This window comes from Otolemur garnettii, unplaced genomic scaffold, assembly GCF_000181295.1.
Source record: "Otolemur garnettii isolate 467f Iridium unplaced genomic scaffold, OtoGar3 scaffold00130, whole genome shotgun sequence".
NCBI lineage: Eukaryota > Metazoa > Chordata > Mammalia > Primates > Galagidae > Otolemur > Otolemur garnettii.
The window spans coordinates 780027-803579 of record NW_003852525.1 but is presented as its reverse complement, the minus strand read 5'-3'; the positions used below and the strand labels follow the sequence as shown (position 1 = coordinate 803579).

The following is a 23553-nucleotide window of genomic DNA, read 5'->3' as shown; positions in this document are numbered from 1 at the left end:
TTGTATTATACTTAATAAAAATAAGACATCCCCTGAAAATGAGCCCTAGTGTATCTTGAGAAAAGATAAATATAAGACAGTGTCTTATTTTCGGGGAAACATGGTACCTGATACGCAGGATGTATTTTCATTGTTACAAAGGAGTCGTGACCCACAGGTTGAGAACCGCTGGTTGAGGTAAAGTGGTGCATACCAAAAGGTTTTCAGACGGTGTTCAGCTTTCAGAGATTTGTGTAATCTCACCGTCAAAGAACACACAACACTGTATTTCTTTCGTCTGCACTTGAGAACGGATTCTTCCTTCACCATGGAGTTTTCTTCTTAGTTGCAGGTAGTGTATGTTCTTGTTTTGACTTTCAAAACTGAAATTTTTCATCAGTCAAAAAGGATAAAACCTTTTAAGGAACATTATGTACTACCAAGTAAAATGTCAGGATGATTTTTTGGGAAAAACCACTCAGGGCTTTATTAATAAAGACACTTTATTTAAGAAGTGAATCTACTGTTTCATCTTTTATTTTTTACTTAAATATAAATCAAACAATAAATAGGATGTGTTAATTGTCAAAACATAAAGACTTTATAAATTTGTCACAGCCACCATCTACCTCTTGAGAAGAATAAAAACAAGGACCAACAACGGGAATGCCGGTGACACCCTACTATGCGCTCAACATAGGGCAGGTGTAGTGCTGACCCCACTTGGGGAACCTATTCTGATCCGTCAAACAACCATAGGCAATGGGGAGAATTATACCTAATTACGGACAAGGAAACTGAGACATGGGATTTAAGAAACTTGCTATACATCCCCTTGGAGCCAGATTCGGAATCTGCATTAGGTGATTTCAAAATCTCCATGTTAACCTGACTGCCTCTACGGAAAGAAATATTTACATATATTAGTAACTTGGATCCGATTCAAGTTTTGGATCCGATTTGGAGAGAGAGCCCCAAAGCTGAACACATGTGTTAGTGCAGTTTTCATATTTCACAACTCCAGAGAACAGCTCTAAAATCTCATTCTTAAAGAGAGAAACGGAGTCCCATCCACTGCTGCTGTCTCAGTGCTCAGCATGTAACAGTCATTTGGTTTAAAGAATTGTGTAGTTAAATAATTAAATAAAGGCTGAGCTAAGAATACATCCAATGAACAGAAACTTCCAAGGTTCGAATCCGGCCCCGTCCCAATTTTGGTATTTTTATTTTACTATTTCATTTTTATCTTAAAATGCACAGCTTTTGGGGTCCAAACAGTCACCATTTCTTAAACATTTAAATATATACTTGAGTATCAATCAGAATAGATACCATTAATGTGAATTTATATTTAAAGCAGAGGGTGGCGTGCTGGCAATGAAGATTCAAAGGTCTTCATTGGGGGAGCAGCTTACGTTATTCACAAAAAACAGGTAAAGTAGAAATGTCTGATTTTCAATGTGTTCAGTACCCAATAATTGCCATATGAAAGCCACAGTAATGCTGGGAGTGGTCACCCTTCTGTAGGGTAATAGAAGATTCAACTTTAGCTGGACCTTGAAAAATGGATTATTATTAAGCTGGGTCTTGTGGAAGGCAGGTATGGAGCATTTCAAGTAATTTGTGCAAAACAGTTTCCGTAGAATGTTACCCAAATCCTTTGGAGAGTTAAGGAAGAAGTAAGTTCCTTTGGAGGAACCTGTAGTAGGGTTTATAAGATCACAATGAGCACAGTGCTCAGCCCAAAGGACCAGAACTCCAGGCTGAGCAGTTTGGACCATCATTTTCTGCAGTGATGCAAGCACCAGACAGCACAAAGGAGAGAGAGAGAATAAGGCGACGCTTCAAAAAACTTCAAACGCCAGAGGAGTCTTGTGCGTCTCTCTGCCCCTGCTGCCTTTAATGGATACAATCAACAGGAATGCAGGATGATTACAGTATATTTCTTCTCTGTGGGAGAGGGAGATTATGTACTCCAAACCATACAGCATTTGCTTGCAAAATTAATTCAAATTGACTTGCATGGGGGCACTGTCACATGAATTGAAAACCGCTGAAGGATTTTTTTTTTTTTTAAAGGCTCACGATAAACAGTAATCAAACCACTTGGAAAACTACCTGGTGTTTGGGCCCCAGGGACCTCTGCAAGGCCCAGTTTTATTTAATATTTTCATTAATAAGAGGAAAAATAGGAGTAAAAAAAAAAACAAAACAGAAAAAGCGTTCTATTCACGTAGGGAAGCCAATTTAAGTATCAACAACACAATTTTTTTTTTTTTCAAAAGAAAAAGGCCCAGGCTTTGCAGGGATAATATCACCTGGCAGAGAAACATTTAGTCTGAGAACTACAAATCCCTTATGCATAATGAAGAAAGTAAAAATATTAGGCCCCCATGTGACACAGTGAGAATGGCAGTGGGCAATGGTCATTGGGTACATGTTTGTACAAAGGTGCCTCATGTCACAAGAGCAGTAACAGCAAGTTGCAGATGACATTTTACAAATGGTCTGAAACTCCATTCAGGTTGAGGTTCTCTGCTTGTTTTACAGACAGGTGGGAAAGGAATTCCAAAATGGGAACAGGTCAGAGGATTAGGAGTTGGACATGAAGCTAGACACAGTGATGGGCAGGATGCCACAGCTGTATGCACTGCAATCTGTGGGGAGACAGATGGGGTGAGGTGATGGGGGGAGAAGGGCCGAGCAGTGTGGTCTGCTAACAGGGAGGAACGGGGTTTGTCCAGGACGTGTATTTTTGGGGGGAAGTTACTTAAGTCAGGATGGAAAAGGATGGAGCATTCGACTAGCCAACTATAGCTTGGTGGAAGAAGAGACATCAGCAAGAAATATTATAGATGAAGACCACTTCCCAGTGTATGAGTCTCTCTACAACATGAGAAAAGTATTCTGAGAGCCTCTGAAGAGGAAAATACATCATCTTACACGGACTTTAGCCTACAGTACGATCAGAGAGACAGAGCAAGACTTAATGAGCAAACAATGCCTGTGTCCCTCAACCCTGCCCTGCAGGGATACCCGTGACTGTCGCTAATTCGTTCCACGTATTTGCATACATTCAAGACTAAACGCAACATTGGTCTTATACGAAGAAGTAGAGCTGGATATTTAAAAAAAAAAATTCTTCATAATTGCTAAGTTTCCGTGCGGTAAATCTAAATGCAAAATTTTGTGTTTTCCAACGTTTGGTGTATACTAATGACTGTCTGGAGTTCCTTAGATTATTTATCTTAATTATGTCATGGATCGGATGTGCTTTTTGTTTTTCTGAAAAAAAAAATAATGAATATAAAGCTACTTGGAACCAGGATTGCTCTTCGTTATGCCGGCTTTTGGTTATAGATTATAATATCCACTCCCTTTAGAATTCGCCTCTGTCACTGTCCCAATGAGAGCTTCTCTGGATCCACTGATGGGCTCTTTTTAGCCACTTCCATGCTCTTTTAATCTTTATCAGCCTCCCTGTTCTCAGCATGGGCCTGAAGGCTTAGCACTGTCTTTCCTTTCCTGCACTGGGAAGCAAAGCCAAATTGACGTTCTGGCAAAATTCTCCACGATCTTCATCAGCACCTAAGACATTCTGGGTCCTCAAATATTTGTGCTCATTCTTTGCCTTTAATTTTGTGCACAGAGAATCATTCACAACACACACGCACTTTTGCAAAAACCTGAGTATCACAACCAAACATCCAGTTTAAGTTGTTCTTGATTCAGGAGAAACCACATAAAGCACTAATGATGTATTCACAGTCCATTCTGAGTAATGGGACCGTGAGTTATTATCAAGGTCAAAGGCAGAGCACAGGCTCCCTATCTCAGAGAAATAAGAGAACAGAACAACGTGATAAGAAAACAAGAAAAGCCACCTGCTCCTGTTTTGAAGTGTCTACAGTGGGACACGGTGGCTTTTTTCTTTCTCCCCCAGGCACAGAGTAAGTTACTCTGCTCCATTTCAGTACAAATGTGACCTAAGTCAATATTCTGATGTCTCCCTCAAATGAGTAAATTATTATGAATGATCCTACTAGCCCCTAAGATCAACACAAGAAAGGATTATAAAATAACATTTATGTTCTTTATTTGACTGAGGAAACAAAATTTAGCAAAAAATAAAAACAGGAGTTGTATAATGGCTCAGCGGCGATACTCAGGGGAGCTGGAAGGTTCCCCAGGTGCTACCAGAAGCACAGACTGCCCAGGGGGGAGGCCGGTTCCACCACAGCAAGGGAGGGAGGTGTCTACTGTGATCGTGTATAAACAGGGAATGGAAAAAAAGAGCAATAGTGGAATTTCTAAGACGTAAAACCATAACCCGTTATAAACAAACACCACATCATTAATTTTATTCTCATGAGAATAAGCCCTAAAAATGCTTGCTGAAAATTTCCTAGAAACAGTGATGTTTACACCATGCTTAGACTATACAGATTTATCCACATGAAATGTTCTAGAAGATGAATGAGATGACTCTTAAGTAATTTAGAAGGAATCAAAATGCACAGAGAGGCTGCGTAAATGTAAGGCCAGGACAAAAAAGAGACAGGAAAGCCTTAAGTGAGGAAATATTTATTTCAGAAAGAGTGTATTGGGTCCGCTGTCATCCAGCAAAATCATTCAATCAGAAAACTGACACAAATATACTGATAGGAAGTTTTGAATTCTATTCTAAATCCTTCTATAATGTCAATTAAAATGAGATTTATATGAAACATAAACTTTTACATAATCCTTTAAGAACAATTATATTCTTAAAGGTTTCATTTCTCTTTTTCTGAAGTTTGGACTTGGGACTTGCTACCAAACATTTGACACTTAAAGAAAAAGTGGGAATCTGCAGAAATGATGTTATTAATACACAGACATAATTCCCCAAGTCTCAAAATTTGGTATCAAAAATAAAAGAAGGATACGTATGGCCAGAATAAACACACTACCAAGCCACCAAAATACTGGAGAAATACTAAAGGTGCACTGCTAGGAGGGAATCAGAAAAGGCTGCCCACAGTGCAATTCCAACCATAGAACATTCTGGGAAAAGGAAAACTGTGGAGGCAGCAGATAGGACAGTATTTTCCAGGATTTGGAAAGAGGGAGGCAGGGAGGGATGGACGGTGGACCACGGGGTTTATCACAGTGACCCTGCTCTGCACGACCCTGTAATCACAGGTACATGTCATCATATATTCTGTCAAAACCCACAGAATGTAACACCAGAAAAACTGAATTCTAATGTGAACTTGGAATTTTAGCTAATAAGGTCTCAAACTGCACTAGTTCTAACAAATGTAATTCACTGATAATGTGAACAGCAGTGACACAGGACAGGAGGAGGTTGAGGGGCATAGACCATATTTTTCTGTGTATAATGTACACATTTTTGCCCAAATTTTTTAGGGAAAAACAAGGATGCACATTGTATATGAGCAGTGCAGCTGGGAAGCGGGGAAGCCCAGCGGGGCCACCTGGAGCCCTTGTGTCCTCCCGTCTGGGCCAGACAGCAAGCTGGGTTCCAGGCAAGGGAACCCCGGCCACAGAGGCCTCTGCCAAGCCCCACGACTGGGGAGGGGTTGGGGGCAGGTATGGCAAGGAGGGCAGTGGCCATGGGGGGCAGGATGGAGACCCAAGGCCTGGCTGCATGGGGGGGATCTGGAGTCCCACACAGGCCCCAGAGACCTACCAGGCTGCCCATGGACCAATTAGCCTCAGAAGTTCCTTCCCTGCAGGCCTCACAGAGCCAGCTCAGCCGTAGCCCTGATGTGGTGGAAGGGAGGGGCTCCCTGGAGAGAGGAGAGGGAAGGGCCAGGCTTCACAGAGCAGGTGTCTGCAGGACTGTGGTGACCTCTGCACATTTACCAGGGGAGGGTTAGATCTCCCGAATGTGTCTCCTTGGGCTGAGAGCCAGGCAATTTCTTGAGTGGTATTTTCCTGAAATTTTGGACCAAAAATGTGTGTGTCCATTGGACACGGGAGTGTATTCTACACAGCAAAATACGGTAAGTATTCTCTATTTCCTGCTCATTTTTCCGCAAACCTGAAAAAATAAAGTCTACTAACTTAAAAATATAAAATGGTCATAAAGTTTACAAGTGTTATAAAATACACTTTGACGAAAACCTCAGTAACAGGGAAGCTGCAGAGCCCATCATGAGAGCTATGGAATCTCAAGGTAACCCCAGTCCTGGAACCCGGCACTTCTAGTAACAGAACCACAATCATTGTTAGAACTGTGTCCTTCACAGACGAGGCTGAATAGTTTGATAATCTTGATAAAATTTTACAAGGGGCTGATCTAAAGGAAAAATATGCAGTGAGATTCAGAGTTGAGGTTGGTTACCCACCTGTTACCTCAATCACACCCAAAGTCAGTCTGCGTTTTACATTTTGTTTTTAATTGTTGCCAAGTACAAATTCATCATTGTTTAAATTGAAACCCTTTTCTACCCTTAGTTTTATTCAAATTGAAATCAAACTCCTATGTTCAACCCTACCTCGGTGTACTTAAGTATGAACATTCTTTAAATTCCACCTATTTCATTGAATAGTCGGTGTGAAAGGGCTAGCTGAGGGCTTATTTCTTTTAGTGCTGTTTTCTGGCAATATTTGTACATAAGTAACACAGAAGCAGCTTTTTAAATCAACCATCATCTGTCCTACTTTTTTTATTTGCTTAGAGGTCATATTCTGTATTCAAATATATTTGCTTGTTTTATCCTAAAAGCACCATGAGAGAGAGGATCTGACAGCCTTCTACCCTGCTCAGCAGATAGGAAATATAAGATTCACAAAGTTCCAAAAAAATCACAGAGCGAATTCCAGACATAGCTGCGAATTAAAAAAATTCATCGTGTTAACTGTGTGTATTTGGGAAAATATCTGTTGAATCTGTACTGTACATTGTTTCAATATTTATGGTGTGGTAGTGAGTAGTATTCAACCCATTCTGTCCATTTAAAATTTTCAGGTCAATTTTCAATTCCTTTTTAGTATGAACTAAAAGTCAGGGGCCATCCAGAACCTAGTTAAACCTCTAGAGCAGAGGTTCTCAACCTTCCGCATGCCGCAAACTTTTAATACAGTGAAAAGGGGTTGCAACTCACAGGTTGAGAACCTCTGCTCTAGAGCAGTAACTTTTCAGGGGTGTGCCAGGAGAGGATCTTAGGTGTGCCACAAAAATTTTTAAAGCTCAATAATTAATTTTCGAAATCAGTTCAAAGCACAGTAAGTATATTCTTTTATTCTTTTTTTTTTTCATCAACATAAGTTAAATGTGCTGTGGAAGTTTAACTACAGGTTCAAGTGTGCCGTGAGGTATAAATGTTGAAAAACACAAAGACCTCCCCATTTGGAGTCGCTTGTCTCTGCTCTGAATTATCAGCATCCTGGAAGACCTGGGTTTGAAACGGCCTCTGTCTCTGCATAACCTGGGGCAAGTCAGTTACCAATACTGAAACACATGTACTTCATCTGAAAAAGAAGACCAACTACAGCTCTGTGTATTGTCATTGTTGACAGTAAATGTCAGGGCATATATAAGGTATTTAAAGTGCATTTTTCCAAAGTAAAGGCAGAATTAGAAAGAATGATATGAACCTGCAGGTGCCACAACACCTCTCTGCCCCTCCTGCACAACTACAGAGAGGACTGGACAGGGGACACTTTATCTACTGTCCTGCTTACTCATTCTCGGAGTTAGGATGTTCCCTCAAGCTCTAGGATGGGAGGACTTTGGCGTGCCTTTTTTTTTTATCCCCTTGCTGCTGTAGGCCCAGGGGCTAGAAGAATGATTGGATAATACCAGGTTCCCAGTAAATATCTGAATGAACACAGCAATTTTGCATAAAATTTCTAGCACTTCTAGAAACGACCAGGATAAAAAAAAAAGGCAAAGAAAGCTGAACTCACTACCATAAGGCAGACACAGGCGGCACAAACACACACACACAGATACTGCCTGCCATTTATACAACAGCTAAAAGAGTCGCCCGAAAGCCCACATCCAAATGGGGTGTCTCGATTAAGGGAAGAGTGGAAGGAACCCATCCCAGCACGTGACACTCAAAGGAGCCTTTAAAAAATTAAGCCCCCTGAACCAAAAGAAAATTCTGATGGTGTAATATCCATTTTTTTAAAAATGGCTTTCCATTTTGTGTCAAGATCACAGACTTGCAGGTAAGTGAGGGAATCGTGTCAAGTGGAAAGTGAATCCAACAAAAGGATTGTTTATTCTCTTAAAAACAACAGGTCTGGCTCGGCGCCTGTGGCTCAGTGAGCAGGGTGCCAGCCACATACACCAAGGCTGGCAGGTTCAAACCTGACCCAGGCCTGCTAATCAACAGTGACAACTACAACCAAAAAAATAGCTGGGTGTTGCGGTAGACACCTGTAGTCCCAGGTACTTGGGAGACTGAGGCAAGAGAATCACTTAAGTCCAAGAGTTGGAGGTTGTTGTGAGCTATGATGCTACATCAGTCTACAGAGGGTGACAGAATGAGACTCTATCTCAAAGAAAAAAAAAAGAACAAAACAAAAAAAAAGCAGCTGCTCTATTCAATTTTGGATTATCCTGGCCATGGAAGGCTCCTGGGTGTGGCTTTCTAAAAGAGGCAATTAAACAGAGAAACTAGAAATATGTATTTTATATAAAATTTCCTATCTTTGCGTGCTAACCATGAGTTCATATACACATACTTATATGCAAAAAAACCCCAGAAAACAGAACAATAACAACAAAACCCACAATGCATCGGACCAGTAGATCTCTCAGCATGAAAACAGAAATGCAATAGAAGCTCAAAGGAAGGGTATTTACTGGCTTCCAGTACATATCAAATACTTCTCTAGACTAAACTTAGTTAATCTTTGTTGCAAAAGCTATGGAAATGAAAACAAGAAGTCTGGGAGCTCACGGGGTAATAAAGGGAATGAACACATGGCTGGCCGGTGGCTCACACTGTAGTCTGAGCACTCTGGGAGGCCAAGACAGGTGGATCGCCTGAGCTCAGGAGTTTAAGACCAACCTGAGCCAGAGTGAGATGCATCCTACTAAAAATAGAAAAACTAGCTGGGCATTGTGGCAGGTGCATGTAGTCCCAGCTACTGGGGAGGCTGAGGCAGGAGGATCACTTGAGCCAAGGAGTTGGAGGCTAATGCGAGCTATGATGCCACCACAGTACTCTAGCCTTGGCAACAGACTGAGACTCTGTGTCAAAAAAAGAAAGAACAAAAAAGAAAAAACATAGAGTATTCCAGATGCAGTGATTGCCTCTAACACAGTTCTGCACATGTGTAAAACTTTGAAGGATGAATAGTGACGTTTCCCTTAAACTCCTGACCAATTTATGGGTCTAAATTTGGGGTAGGACTTTTTTCTGTAGTCCAGAACAAGAGTTTCTCCTTCTTCAGGAAACAAGTATAATCATTCCTAAGGCCTAAAATTTAGGATAATGTCCTGGAAAGGGGGAAGAAAGTGTTAACAGCTTTAATCAAATATTCATACAATTGCTTCTTTATTTTTTATAAATAGTTTTGAATTCCCATAAGACAAATTCAATTTAAGTTTAATATATATTTATCAAATATACAATCTGTCTTGGGCAAAATGCCAGGAAATAGCCACCCCACTGTGTATAAAAATTTTAATAAGACTGGCTCAATTTAAACTAGGAATGTTATTTAGAAGAGGCTATATAAAATAACACAAAACTAAGTTTTCCAATAACATAAGAAGAGAATCAACTATAAATCTGTAGAACAGAACAACCACTTAGATGACATACAGTAAATATTTTTTGAAAGAGAAAAGCAATAACACTGTTATATTAGTCTTACTGAAGAACAGGGCCTTGACTCACTCAATTTTATATAAGTCACGGATGCTGGTGTAGTGTTTTGCATACAACCAATATTTATGGCCACATATTGAATAAATATCAGAGTTAAACTACAGCAATAAGCAACTCATACTATTCCACTTTGAATTAAAATGATTTTAAAAGCCCTATGAAAACATAAATTCAAATAGCACTATGTCATTGTTAATAAAATACATTAAATCATAATATTATATCATAAATAAACTATTCTAAAATTAACTGTTGTTACTTAAAAAGCCAAATAACTCATCACTTTATATGTTTCTCTCTAAAAACAGAATATGAAAAAATAAAATTTAAAAGGAAAATAAAGATGTTCTCTCTGAAAAATACTTGGGTTCCATATGTGTACAACCTATTTCTAAGATTATATGGCCCATGGAAAAATGTTCATGGTTATTTATATTTCTATGCTCTCTAATTTTCTCTGAAAATGTCTTGATTTTTCTTCATTTTTGCAGGGTAGATTTTCTGAATAGGGAATTCAACAGCTTTTCTTGTGCATAAATTTGAGTATGTGACACCACCGCCTCTGTCCCCCATGGTTTTTAATGATAAATCAGCTGTTAACAGTGCTGAAATGTTTCTCTTTTGCTGCTTTCAAAAGTCTGTTTGAATTTGATAGCTTAATGTGACGTTGTGGGTCTTTTTAGTTTACCCTACTTATGTTTCCTGAGCTTTTAAAATATATATATCAATGTTCTCCTTAAAATTTGCAAAGTTTAGATCCATTAATTCTTCCAGTATTTGTTGTGACCCTTTTGACCTCTCCTCTCCTGAGACTCTCACTGGACCTAATTTGTCCTCACAGCCTCTGAGGTTCTGTTCTTTCTCTTCACTATTTTTCATTCTGCTCCTTGGTATGGATGCTCTCAGCTGTCCTGTATTCACGTTTGATGATTCTTTCTTCTGTCTGCTTAAATCGAGTGAACTTTTGTCTCTTCTATACTTCTCACCTCTAGAAATTCTATTTGCTTCTTTTTTGTAATTTCTCTGTACTGACATTTGAAGTTGATCTATCATTGTTCTTATACTTTACTTCTTTAGAGACATGATTTCCGTTTGCTCTTTCAACATATTTAAAATTGCAATTAAATTTTTGTGTAATAAGTCAAACATCTGGACATCCTCAGCACAATTTCTACTAACTGGTTTTATTCTTCATATCAGCAATTTTTTCTTTTTTTTGCATATGTTATAGTTTTCATTGAAAAATAGACATACCGTATAATGTCATGTGGCACCTCTGCAAATTAAATTCTCCCCACTCCCCAGGGTTTGTTGTTATTTATTTGTTTAGTGACTTTTCTGAACTAATTCTGTAAACTCTACATTCTTCAATGGCCATGGGTAATCAGTGAAGCCACTGCGTGTTTGGTTAGCTTAGTTGACAACTATTGCTCAGACAGATAATCTTTTTACTAAACCTCAAGGCAACAAGCATGTTATCTTTGCTGAATTTCTGTGTGTGTGTTGGCTCATTCCTTCAAAATTCATCCAAGTGGTTAAAGACGCTGCCTTTGTATTTACTTTCTGCTGGTGCAGAGGCTCAAGGTAAGTCAGGTAAAAACGTAGGTCTTTCTCAAGTCCTGGCCAACCATGTGTGCACCTGTGTGCACCTGCACATCCCCCGTGTGTGGGCTTCTATCACAGGTTCCTAAGAGTATGCTGGAGCATTTTAAAGCCCCTGTGGACAGCTCATTTTCCAGATTTTCCTTTTAAGTTCTTTGGTTAGGTACCCTATTGTTTGCCCTACTTTTATCCATCCCATCACACAGAAGAAAAATCAGGTAATCGCATCTCTTTTTAACAAATGCCCCCCTGGAAAATGCTTTTGGACAGAGGAAGCTCCAGACCAGATCAAATCAATGGTGTGTGACCAGGCAATCTTCCAGGGAGCATCAGACAGTCAGATGATGATTCTCTCAGACTCCATTGCTAAAGATCCTCCCACACAGTCTGCTCCCAGGCGGCCTTCACCGTGATGAAATATCTTTGCCTTTTCAAGGCTACTTCAGAAGTGAAGTGTCCAAAAGGATACAAAGCAAATAAAAATGCCACAGACGTTGCTATTTTTAATTTTCACTCATTTTTCTTGAGTAAATGTTCCACAGATTGGTCCAAGCCTTTGACTTATTTTCGAAGAATTCCACAAAAGTCAATTCTGACAATGTTTTCCAGTTTCCTCGTGCATTTTACTGACAAGATATTTTTGGAGGCTTTTATTCCACAATTTTCATAGACATTATTCTGATAATCTGCATTTCACCTAAGATAATGTCACAATTCTCACCATAAATGGTATAGCCTACTGAAAATATATTCAAAGTATGTATATAGATATTTCTTCTCATAATTTTACATACTTTAGACCATCAGTTTCTTTAAGATGTAATAAAAAATTTTCCCTCATTTTGTGTTTAAGTGACATAACATGAAATACACAACCTGAAAACCACACACATCTCTCACATTTAAACAAATACACATTCACTAAATTCCTCTAAATTAACTGCTCATTATTCAATATCAACACTGGGTACACCTGTATCAAGGAACATCACACAAGAAGCTCCAAGAATTTGAAAAGGATACACATTATTTAAAAAACTCAACAAAAGCAGCACTGTGCTAATAAATATTTTAGAAAGAAAAAGAAAGCATCAGGTCATTAGAATGACTGGAAAAAATACCATTTCTTATGCAGATATTATGTCTTTATAAAGAAATAAACCATGTTTATGTAGACATCATATGAACATTGAGTAATTCTCTCAAATTTCTAGTTGCAAAAGAAATTACAAAATCATACTTTCACACGTACACTCTGTCAAAACTCTTTTAATCTTTTGAGTGGCAAGAGAGGAAAAACATAAAACTAAATTCAAAGAGAATATCATATATGTGTTTTCTCAGAATTCTAAAAAATTAATTTCAAAACAACATCAGCCATCTGCTCAGAAAGAAAAAATTTTAAAATATTTATATAATAGATCATTTTTGGCATGTGGAAAAAATTCAGAATACAAACTATAAACATAGGTTCTTACAGACTGGCATCAGCCTGGCATTGATGTCTACAGGAAAGCAGATAGGTCAAGGGTAGGAGGAGAAACAGAAGGGAAGGGAAGGGAAAGCAATAAAAGAGAATTAAATAAGGCAATTAAAAGAAAATTCACCATTCTTTTGACCCTCGGTGTATCTCGGCCATGCAGTATTTTTTTTAGATTTTTTTTTTGTTTTCTTTCTGCCTTGCCTGTATGTTCAAATGTCTCAACAATCGACTAGTATTATTTTTATATATTACACCTTTAAATGAGCCATAATTTTTATCAACCAAAAATCAGTGCAAAATGGCTAAAAAACAAGAAGTTTCACTGATAGTGCAATGTTAACATATAAAATATTACGTATTAGACAATGAATACTATTTATTTTATTTCCATAACAACTTTCTTAGGAAAGGACTGATTAACACATCTGGTTTTCTCATTAATTTGTGAAAAAAAAAATAGCTTTGGCTATTGAGGTTGTGATAAGCATATTTGTTATACAGTGTATTTGATTACTTAAACCAGAATTAACCTTCCAGGTCCTATATAATATTGGTGTGCATAATTTTCAAAATTAATTGTATATGTACATATTATAGTAGTTGTAAGCATCCAAATTGTTTAAATACTTTTTCATAAAAGAGAGAATTGAAAATATTGTTTATCATTGGTTGTTCTATAACAAGTTTCTCCAGAGAATTAAGAAAATATTAAAGTATCTATTAAGTAATAAAAGTCTCTCAAAGCCTAAATTTTTCTTAGTGTAATGGTCATGCAACACATTTAATATTTTAATATGATGATTTTGTCCTAATTTTTTACTCAGGTTTTCATTTTCCATCTGTTTTAAATTGAGCAGAAGGTAAAGGAATGTTTTTTAAGATAATTTATGTAGTAAGAGTGTCAGTATCATAAATACTGAGATACTTGTTGTAAAAGTAAGAGTTACCAAACTTTTACCCAAACACTTTAGTCTTGGTGTATACCAGTAAAATAATTTAGTTTAAAGCTTATGAATTTTAAAAATATCTAGGGCAGCAGCTGTGGCTCAAGGAGTAGGGTGCTGGCCCATATAGTGAGGAGGTGGGTTCAAACCTAGACCCCAGCCAAAAATGGCAAAAATAAATAAATAAATAAATTATAAAAATATTCCAATGACAACATTTTTGAAATGTTTTCAGTGAAGAAAAATTCAAGAATTAGAAAACCACCTTTGAATCAGGTGACGAAATGGTAATCTTAGGAATTTTGAATCTCAATGGGACATTAATACATTGGTCCCAACTTTACCTGTGACCACAGACATGTTATCCCTTGTACAATATGACTATGATGGTGGCAAATCAGCCCCAAATTGAATAACTTTTTTCACATAAACTAATGATGAGAGTTTCTTCCTTGCTTCCATCTGACATGTTCCTGATGCTGAAGGAAGCTTCATATCTCCCTGTGCAAGGTTACTGAGCAGGAAAATGTATTTTGTACTCGGCTGTTGAAACCCGTCCCCCACTTTCTCTTTCCTTGTCAGAGTGAATCTGAGGTAACTTCACCCCCCCAACACAAACGCCCCCCTCCTTTCTTGCAAACAATTACGTCCAGTGAAATGTCCCCGCTGTGTTACATTTATCATGGGAAGCTTAATTTTAGAGAAAATTTCATAAGTACATACCCCATTTTTTGGAAAAGCGATCCATCCCAGGTCCCCCATGACAGTGCGTGAGTCCAGCAGATTCACTGAAAAGAGAGAACGCAGAAATGAGTGGTATGTGTGACACTGGGCTCCTCGTCCAGCTGTGTCAGCAAAAGGGCACAGTGTTCAGAGAACCGACCTTAGATTACGCTCTCAGTATGGGGAATACTATGGGTGTAACTTTTCACAAAAACAGCATTGAGATGGCACAACAAAGGAATAATTTTGGATAAACATTTGGAGAACAATTATAGCAAAAGTCATTACTCCACATGTATTTTGCCAAAGAATAATGAAAGGAGACCAGTAACATAAAAAAGAAAAAGAAAAAATAAGAGAAAAGCCCACCAAAATTAAAGACTTATCACGCTGCCTCTTAAAAGACTCTGCATCTAAGTTTTTGGATTAAGCTGCAGCCATAACATCGCAGCTAAATGTATTTTATTTTCTTCTGGAAAGCTGCTATGAAGCAATTAACAAATAATTTACATTAAACAGCAATACACTATGCCTATGCTTGTAGCAATTTTTTGTAATATTAACAGAAATCTGTAATCCAAATTGCAAGTTTAATTAAGAAATAAATCTGCACACCCTTAACCAAGACAAGGAAATTGCCGCAGTTTGAGGTTGTTGCTATAGCTGAGATCACTGCACTCCCAAAGACGGACTCGTCTGAGATGGGGCCACAGTCTAAAACGTGTTGCCGGGACAATGGTCAGACGGATTCCACCTGGAAATCCTAAGGTACTGGAAACTCCCATGATAGAAGTTTGAATGTCATCATTACAGAAGGAAGTAATAGATGAATTGGCATGCAAAAACACTCCCACACACGTTCACACAGGCATACACACACACACACTCACACTCGAATACTCATACACATTCATATGGGTGTGCATACACACACACATTCACACAGGTGCGTGTGCGTGCGCGCACACACACACACTCACACTTGAACCCTCATAAATATTCACATGGGCACACACACACACTCAAACACACCCACACATAGTCCATGTAGTACCCATATTCTGCCCTAGGAAATCAATCTACCTTAATGGTACTCTCTAGTCTAAAAGCTTTAGACCTGGATCACAGACCATTATTTTTCTGATCTGCAATTCCTCACCCACAGGGATCCACTGGACCCACTGCACACTGACCTGCTGAACCACTGTGATTAGCCCAGCACATGAACTCAAAGAAAAAAAAAAGAAAAGAAAACCACCTCAGTTCAAGGAAGCTTCAGTACCTGTGACTAGAAATAACCACATCCAAGAGCCAGCACCTAGAAATGCCACCAATTCTAAAAGAAAGATTCAGATTCCATTTGTCAGGCACAGTGGCTCACACCTGTCATCCTAGCACTCTGGGAGGCGGAGGCAAGAGGGTCCCCTGAGCTCAGGAGTTTGAGACCAGCCTGAGCAAGAGTGAGACCCTGACTCTTCTAAAAATAGAAAAATTAGCCAGGTGTTGTGGCAGGAGCCTGTAGTCCCAGCTACTGAGGAGACTGAGGCAGGAATATCAGTTGAACCCAGGAGTTTGAGGTTGCTGTGAGCTAGGCTGAAGCCACAGCACTCTAGCCTGGGCAACAGAGTGAGACTCTGTCTAAAAAAAAAAAGCAAAAAAAGGATTCTACCCCCAAGTGCAAGTCTGGGCTATTAAAGGAATAAACTTTGACAGGCTGGGGACAGTGCTGTTCTACTTTATAAAAGGATATATAATAAAGTTATTATGACTGAGGAATTAGGATCACAACTGAAATGAAAATTTTCTAGATGTCACAGAAATGATGTGCCTTTAGCCCCTATCTAGCACTTTATTTTTCTATAGCACAAATTAATAAGATAAAAGTACATTTGTCAACATATATATCTTATAAACTACATTACGTCTATAACAATATCAGTAACATTAAGATAAACCAACAACCTACACTGCATAGAAAAGCAAAAATATGCTGCATTTTACGTGTCCCTACACAGGCTGTCATTGGTAAAGATAGCTGTTTATTCTCTACTTCCTGAGACCTTTTAGCTGTAAAAGTGCATGCCATATAATGTTTGGATAATTTTCAGCCTGCTCACATCACACTGCTTTAAAGAATAATAAAATAAATCATTTGTGGGCTCAAAGGAGTAGGGCGCCGGCCCCATATGCCGGAGGTGGTGGGTTCAAACCCAGCCCCGGCCAAAAAACTGCACAAAAATAACAACAAATAAAATAAAATCTTTATTAAAATAAATCATTTGTGAAATTAGTAATTTCTTAGAGGAAAGATGATCCATCCTAGAAACTATTGTTTTAAGGAACCAGTACAAAACCAAATTGCTCCAGCACCGCTGACCTTGCAATCCTGCCAGGCACTTCATGGCCTTGTTCAGTTACATCTACTTGTTTCCCTTTTTATTCTATTGCTGCCTTTTCTGGTTTCCATGGGAATAAGGCTACGTTAAACTTAAATGTCCTTGTCCTCATTTTAGTTTTTCTGGGCCACCAGGGCTCTGTCTAGACATGACTAAACATCAGGGGAGTCCAGAATCTACATTGTTCTGTTTATCCACCTGCAGGAGTCATCTGATTCACCTTTGGTACTGAGCTGCAAATCCGTGTGGATCAGATAAACCGGAGCAGGTCAGCAGACTGCGGGTGTCACTGTGGGGTTGGCTGACCTGGACCTGGACCTGGTGCGCCTGCAGCCAGATGAGCACAGGAATCCTAGGAATTCACAGCCAGCCTGCCCTGAGAAGCACAGCATTCCTTGCAGACAGACCTCTTAGTAACATGTAGATTCCAAACACTCATTATCTCCAACAAATTATAGATGATTTTTCAAAGCGTAGGGATCCTCGCTTGAATTAGTTTTAATCTAATTCTCTATTTAACTTTATTTTTCTAAAAATCTATATATGTAGAAGTAAATGAATGACCTCAAAAAACTAGCTCCACCGTTAATATAACTTACTGGGTGTTCTCACTATGGCAATCAACCTCCATAATACAGGAGAATGAATGCAATAGAAATCTAGGTACCCTTACGGTGACCAAGTCCATAGGCTTTCCTTCTAATAAACAGATTAGGAGGCTTACAGAAAATACGTGTGTGTGGCACTCTCTGCTACTGTCCAAGCTTGCTTTCTCTCTTGGGACAAATGATTTCATAAAATTCACTATGCAAAAAAAGTGATTCACATTACCATTAGTGAATTGAAACTTCAGAAAAGGAGTAAAATTAGGTGTTTTAAGTAAACACTTGCAGATTCATACAACTTTGTTTATATAATACAGGATAAATTAAGAGTTAATGCCCTAAAGAAAGGAGCTAAAATGCATATATAAATTATTAAATGTGTATCTTTATTTTACGGCTAAGCTTTAAACATTAGTGCCTCAGATGCCCTTCTCCCCTTCTGAATTGCTACTTCTTCATTTATCTGGAAACATTTTTCGCAACTACCTTCTTCAGGAATCATCTCTGATCCTCCCTTACCTAAATCTTAGGTATTGTCACTGAATATCCTATTAGGATCAAATCGGTACTGCTTAAAAAAATGAATGTGCAGAATTGTACTGTTTTTTTGAAAGGACCCATGTTTGGCTCATGCCCGTGAACCTGGCCTGAGCTCAGAGCAGCTCAGTAGCTGTTTGTTTTGTGGATGAGTCATTGGTCAGTGGGAAAACCAAGAGGTGCAGCTAATCAGCGTGCCCAGCGGTTCTCAAACCGGACATCTGATAATGTCTGTGTAAATTTTTTGAGTGTAAAAACCAGGGCAGGGAAGAATGTGCTCCTGGCATTCAAAGGAAGGAAGCCAGGCATGGAACCAAACATTCTGCAATGCCTAGCAGAACTCCCAGCAAAGAATCACCTTGCCTAGATTTCACTGGTGCCAACGCTGCAAAGTTCTGTTATACAGTTATGGACACCACCAGGAAACTTCCACCTTGAGAGTTCCTCATACAGTACGTCATTAACAAGCTCTGTCCATTAACGGAAGTTAGATACATGAACTCATTCACTATGAACTAAAAAAATATTGCTATTTGAAGAAATAAAAGAAAAAAACAAAAAAAAAAATAAATAAATAAAAGAAAATAATTTATCTTATTAAGTACCCCAAAAGGTCAAGTGGCTGACTCATGCCTGTAATCCCAGCACTCATTAAGGCCGAGGTAGGCAGATTGCTTGAGCTCAGGAGTTCAAGACTAGCCTGAGCAAGAGTGAAGTCACATCTCAACCAAAAATAGAAAAGTTAGCTGAGCATTGTAGCCAGGCACCTATAGTCGCAGGTACTCTGGAGGCTGAGGCAGGAGGATCACTTGAGCCCCTGAGTTTAAGGTTGCTGTGAGCTATGACAACATCATGGCACTCTACCCAGGGCACAGAGTGAGACTCTGCCATAAATAAATAAATAAAATAATAAAATATACAAAGACTATTCGGATGACACAACATTCAATTACTTTTTGCACAACCAATATCATTATTACAGGTGTTCTCATCTGTAGTCTGTTTCTCAACATCCATGACAGCACACATGAGGAAGTTCTCTGGCACCAATATTCTTAATGCCTCTGTTTCCCTTGCTAGTTACATAATAAAATAGAAAGATAAAAAGTTCATCCTATAAAAAACAGAATAGTAGACATATAATATATATAAATGTGAATTTTCAAAAAGTCATTTCCCAATTTCATTACCAATTTTTTTTTCAGTTTTTGGCTGGGGCTGGGTTTGAACCTACCACCTCCGGCATATGGGGCCGGTGCCCTACTCCTTTGAGCCACAGGCACCACCCCACCAAATTTTTTTTTTTAAAGAAGGATTGGCAGGAACAGAGCACAGTCACTAAGTATCTTCTGTGTTATAATTACAGTAATTAAATTGTTCTGAATAGTATATATGCTTGTTGTAAATTACAATGAATACAGGAGTATTGATCTTTATTGTACAACTTAATTAAAACTTGTCCAGGAAAAGCTACTAATGAATATAATTAGAGGAAATATTTGATACGACAGTTACTCTGGAAGACATTAATTAGATATTAGAAATTTATAGAAAATGTTTTTTTTTTTATTCAATCACTTATATTTTAAAATAGAGACACATGATTAAGCGGAGAGACAACCTTCAAGGTCATTTCCCCTCAGCCATTGTATAATTACAATGAAGACAGACATATTGCTTGATTTCCTACTCAGTAATTAAGAAGACTGATACTCCAGGAGAAATAACTTTAATGGGGTCAGTGAGTATGGACTCTATTGCAAATTCCTAAAGTTAAAATATAGGAGGGAAGGCACTACACTAATACAGGAACTTTTTAATAAGTAAGAGTCACTTAGCTGTTTGCCCAACCAAATTACAGGCTGTGACAGAAACTAAATCAAAGTCATTCTCAGTATGCTTAAATTTTATTACCACCCATTAACAATGTCAACGCTTTCTTAAACAGAGAAAAGCATTTAAAGAACTTACTTTCAGAAAACGCAGAGGATTGCTAACTCATTATTTTCGTTGAAATTTAAGGGGAGCAAGGAGAGGACAAGTGAATAAAGTAGTGAATAAAGTGGAATAAGCACAAGAAGATTCCTAAATACGCAACTTCACACATTCTAACCATTGGAGATCAGTCTGAGTTAATAATACAAATACGCTCGTCCGCGATTATAACTTTCAAACAATTCCAACTTGTTCATATCACTCTGACTCCACTGCTCTTCCCTTAACAAACTGACAGCATTGGAGCAGGAAAATGAAGTGTCAGGTTCTCCCAAAGGACACAGGGAAATCAATGCATTTTCAGACTTTGCAGGTTCAAGACAGATGGAGGGCATTTCACCCACCAGCCACCATCCGTGGGCAAGGCTGTGGGAGGACGTGGGATCCCTGAGGGGTGGAGACCGTCAGAAGGGAAATTCCTCTTTTCTATTATTTCTGTCTTCTCCATGATCAGTACATTAACAGCACGACTATAATGTTGGGTGAACCTCCAGGAAGTATAAAAAGAGAACCTGGGGGCAGTGCCTGTGGCTCAAAGGAGTAGGGCGCCGGACCCATATGCCATAGGTGGTGGATTCAAACCCAACCCTGGCCAAAAACTGCAAAAAAATAAAAAACAGAGAGAAAGAGAGAGAACTTGGATTAGCAGCAGACAGGCTGCCCTTCCCTTTCTCTGAAGGCCTTGAGTCCCAGTCCCACTGCACACAACAGACCTCTGACGGGTACCTGCTTAGTGATTTCCCTATAACAGAAAAGCTACTGGATTCAGTTACAACAGACATTTAACTCATCTGGGGGCACAAACCTCAGACACACAGTGGTCCAGCTTCTCTCCATGGTCCCACTCAGCACAGATACCATTTCTCGTTTTCAGACTAAATTGTATAATTTGACAACTGCTGCAGGGAACAAAGAACTGTCGACAAAACGAGAGCAGAGAAAGCAGACGTGTGTTTATCACCGGAAAACTAAATTTGTCAACTTGGTAAAAATTACAGGACAGGTTCAGGGGTACTATGTAGAGCTCTGGCATCTCTTGACTTAAAAACAAAAAGCCAGACCCACCTGTATGTCCACAGACAATGATGGGAGAACATCTATTTCATTTGCAATGCTGAGCTACCAGTGCACACAGATTATTGTAGAAAAGGAAAAGATGTCTAAAATAAACTTAGAACTAGTGTCCACTGGTTAGTCTGTGCAAAGTGCTTAAACAAAGCTAACACCTGACTCCGCTGATGGCTACATTATGACTCAGCCACAGTCCTACATCAGGACAGAGCTCAGGGAATGAGCAACACCAGCTGGTTTCCAGTGGTGACCTTGTCAGGAGGAGCAACCAAAGTCGTCAAATCTTAGATGCTGTTTTCATTCTAAAGAGAAAAGTTGGGTGGCGCCTGTGGCTCAAAGGAGTAGGGCGCTGGCCCCATATACCAGAGGTGGTGGGTTCAAACTCAGTCTCGGCCAAAAAAAGAGAGAGAGCGAGCGAGAGAGAAAAGTCAACACCAGATGACAGAGAGGCTTGACCATCGTCACAACACAGAACACCCTCTCTTCATCATTATTTCTGAACCACCATGTCTATAGATGCTACGTGATGTTTCTTTCCAAAACGATATATTGTAAGCCCTCAACACTTGAAATAAATATGCTTATTCATAATTCACTTTGAGCTGCTCCACTCCCCATCAAACTCTAAGACTCTTTAGTACTGGGGTTCTGGTTTCCCTGTGACCTTGAGAAAAATCTTCCTTGTAGGGCCTCAGTTCTCATCCCTGTAACATCAGTAAATAACACTGATAAAATTGTATGTGTCTGTCCTTAATATACATGATCATTGCGTAATCCTAACAGTGATCCTTGAGTATGTGACTTTCCCCACTTTGCAGATCAGGAAATTGAAGTTGAGAGAAGCTAACTAAGGCCTGGCCCAGGGTCCCAGAGCTCATAAACACACGGCGGGAATCTAAATCCGAGTCTATCCGACTCCGACGTCCTCTCTCTTGCTTCTATATTACACCTGCCCCCCGTCCAGCTTACTGAATATAAAGGTGTGCTCCTTTGAGACTCTTAAGTTTTATCAATGCATTTTATTAAATCATTGAACAGTGAATAATATGTTACAGAAGCCAAGATCACAATGCTCTGATCGTGTAGTACGGAAGATGGAAATCCTCAGGTGTATCCCTGCAAACTGCGGAAATCACAGTATTAAATTTCCATTCTAAGATTCCAGAAAGCAGAAAGGTAACCAACAAAGTAATAATAAACTGTTGCTTCTTAATTTCTCATTCTGTTCCTCATTCTGCTTCAATCTGCTAACTGGAGTGAAATACTACAGGTATATTTGTCCAAGCAGACTTTGTCCTTTCAAGTCAAAAAGCTCATCAAAGCTACTGACTGAGAATAGAATGAGACACGTATGAAAAGCTGAGTCTTTGTTTGGAATGAATACTTACCCCAGTCCCTAAACACTCCTAACAGTGGATGGAAATACATCAAACTTCAAAAAGAATCTATATAATCTTCAGTTTTCCAGATTTCAGCATTGGACAAGTGATGATTAGAAAGAAACACACACTCAGGGAGGGAAACAAACTCACAGTCGCACGTACAGCACTCGCCAAAAATAAACCAAGAACTGGAAGACCCAATAGTCCCTTCCGCAAAAAGAGAAGTGACTTGGATTTTTGCTGATGACTTACTATTTTGTGTTCACCTATTACAGCTTAAAGTTTAATTATGATGCATGTGTACCCTCATATTAACTCGAAATGAATAAAAAAGAAATTTAATTCTGATACAAACCCAACATCATGATTCTTTGTTATCTAAAATTGTTTTAAATGACATTGCAAGAAATCTTTGAATGCCAGCCAAAATATACGGTAATACAGACACAGTGCTACCAAAATACAACAAATACCGTACTAAACAATTATAGGTGGCTGAGTATAATCATTTTAGCACCAGATCTAATTATCCACCTCAAAAGGGACACCAGCATTCATAATAGGGGCAAAATATTTTTCAATCAATGTATTAAAATAATACATATTTTAGTATATATTATTTAATATTATATAATATAAAAATATATTTTAATACAGGTCATTTCATATTATTAAATATTATTATTTAATATTCAATGTATAAAATATGTATTAAAATATACCCTATTAATTAATAGAGTATAAAATTGATGTAGTAGTAATATTTTTGCCTCGTTAAGCTGGTGCCTATAATCTATTTTGGTCAAAATACAAGCATACTAGTTGGGTATTTGTCTCTTTAACAAAGGTTGTAAAGGAAAAGAAAAAATAAAGTAGACAAATTAACAGTCTTTTCACTTTCTGTGTTTGTGGCAGACACTATTGTATGACTAGTAATCACTCGCATCCCTTCTCCTTGTTTGATATTAGAATCTCA

At 38.6% G+C, this 23553-nt stretch overlaps 1 protein-coding gene across 5 annotated transcripts in view; it reads right to left on the bottom strand.

The window, feature by feature from the left end:
* The window catches only part of EPHA5 (EPH receptor A5), a 274814-nt gene that overhangs the window by 235928 nt on the left and 15333 nt on the right, over window positions 1-23553 (bottom strand). For all 5 annotated transcript variants that reach the window (XM_023518199.1, XM_003798178.1, XM_003798179.1 and 2 more), the window contains exon 2: window positions 14592-14656. In XM_023518199.1, coding sequence (XP_023373967.1) covers window positions 14592-14656 — 65 coding nt within the window. The remainder of the gene's footprint in view (window positions 1-14591; window positions 14657-23553) is intronic.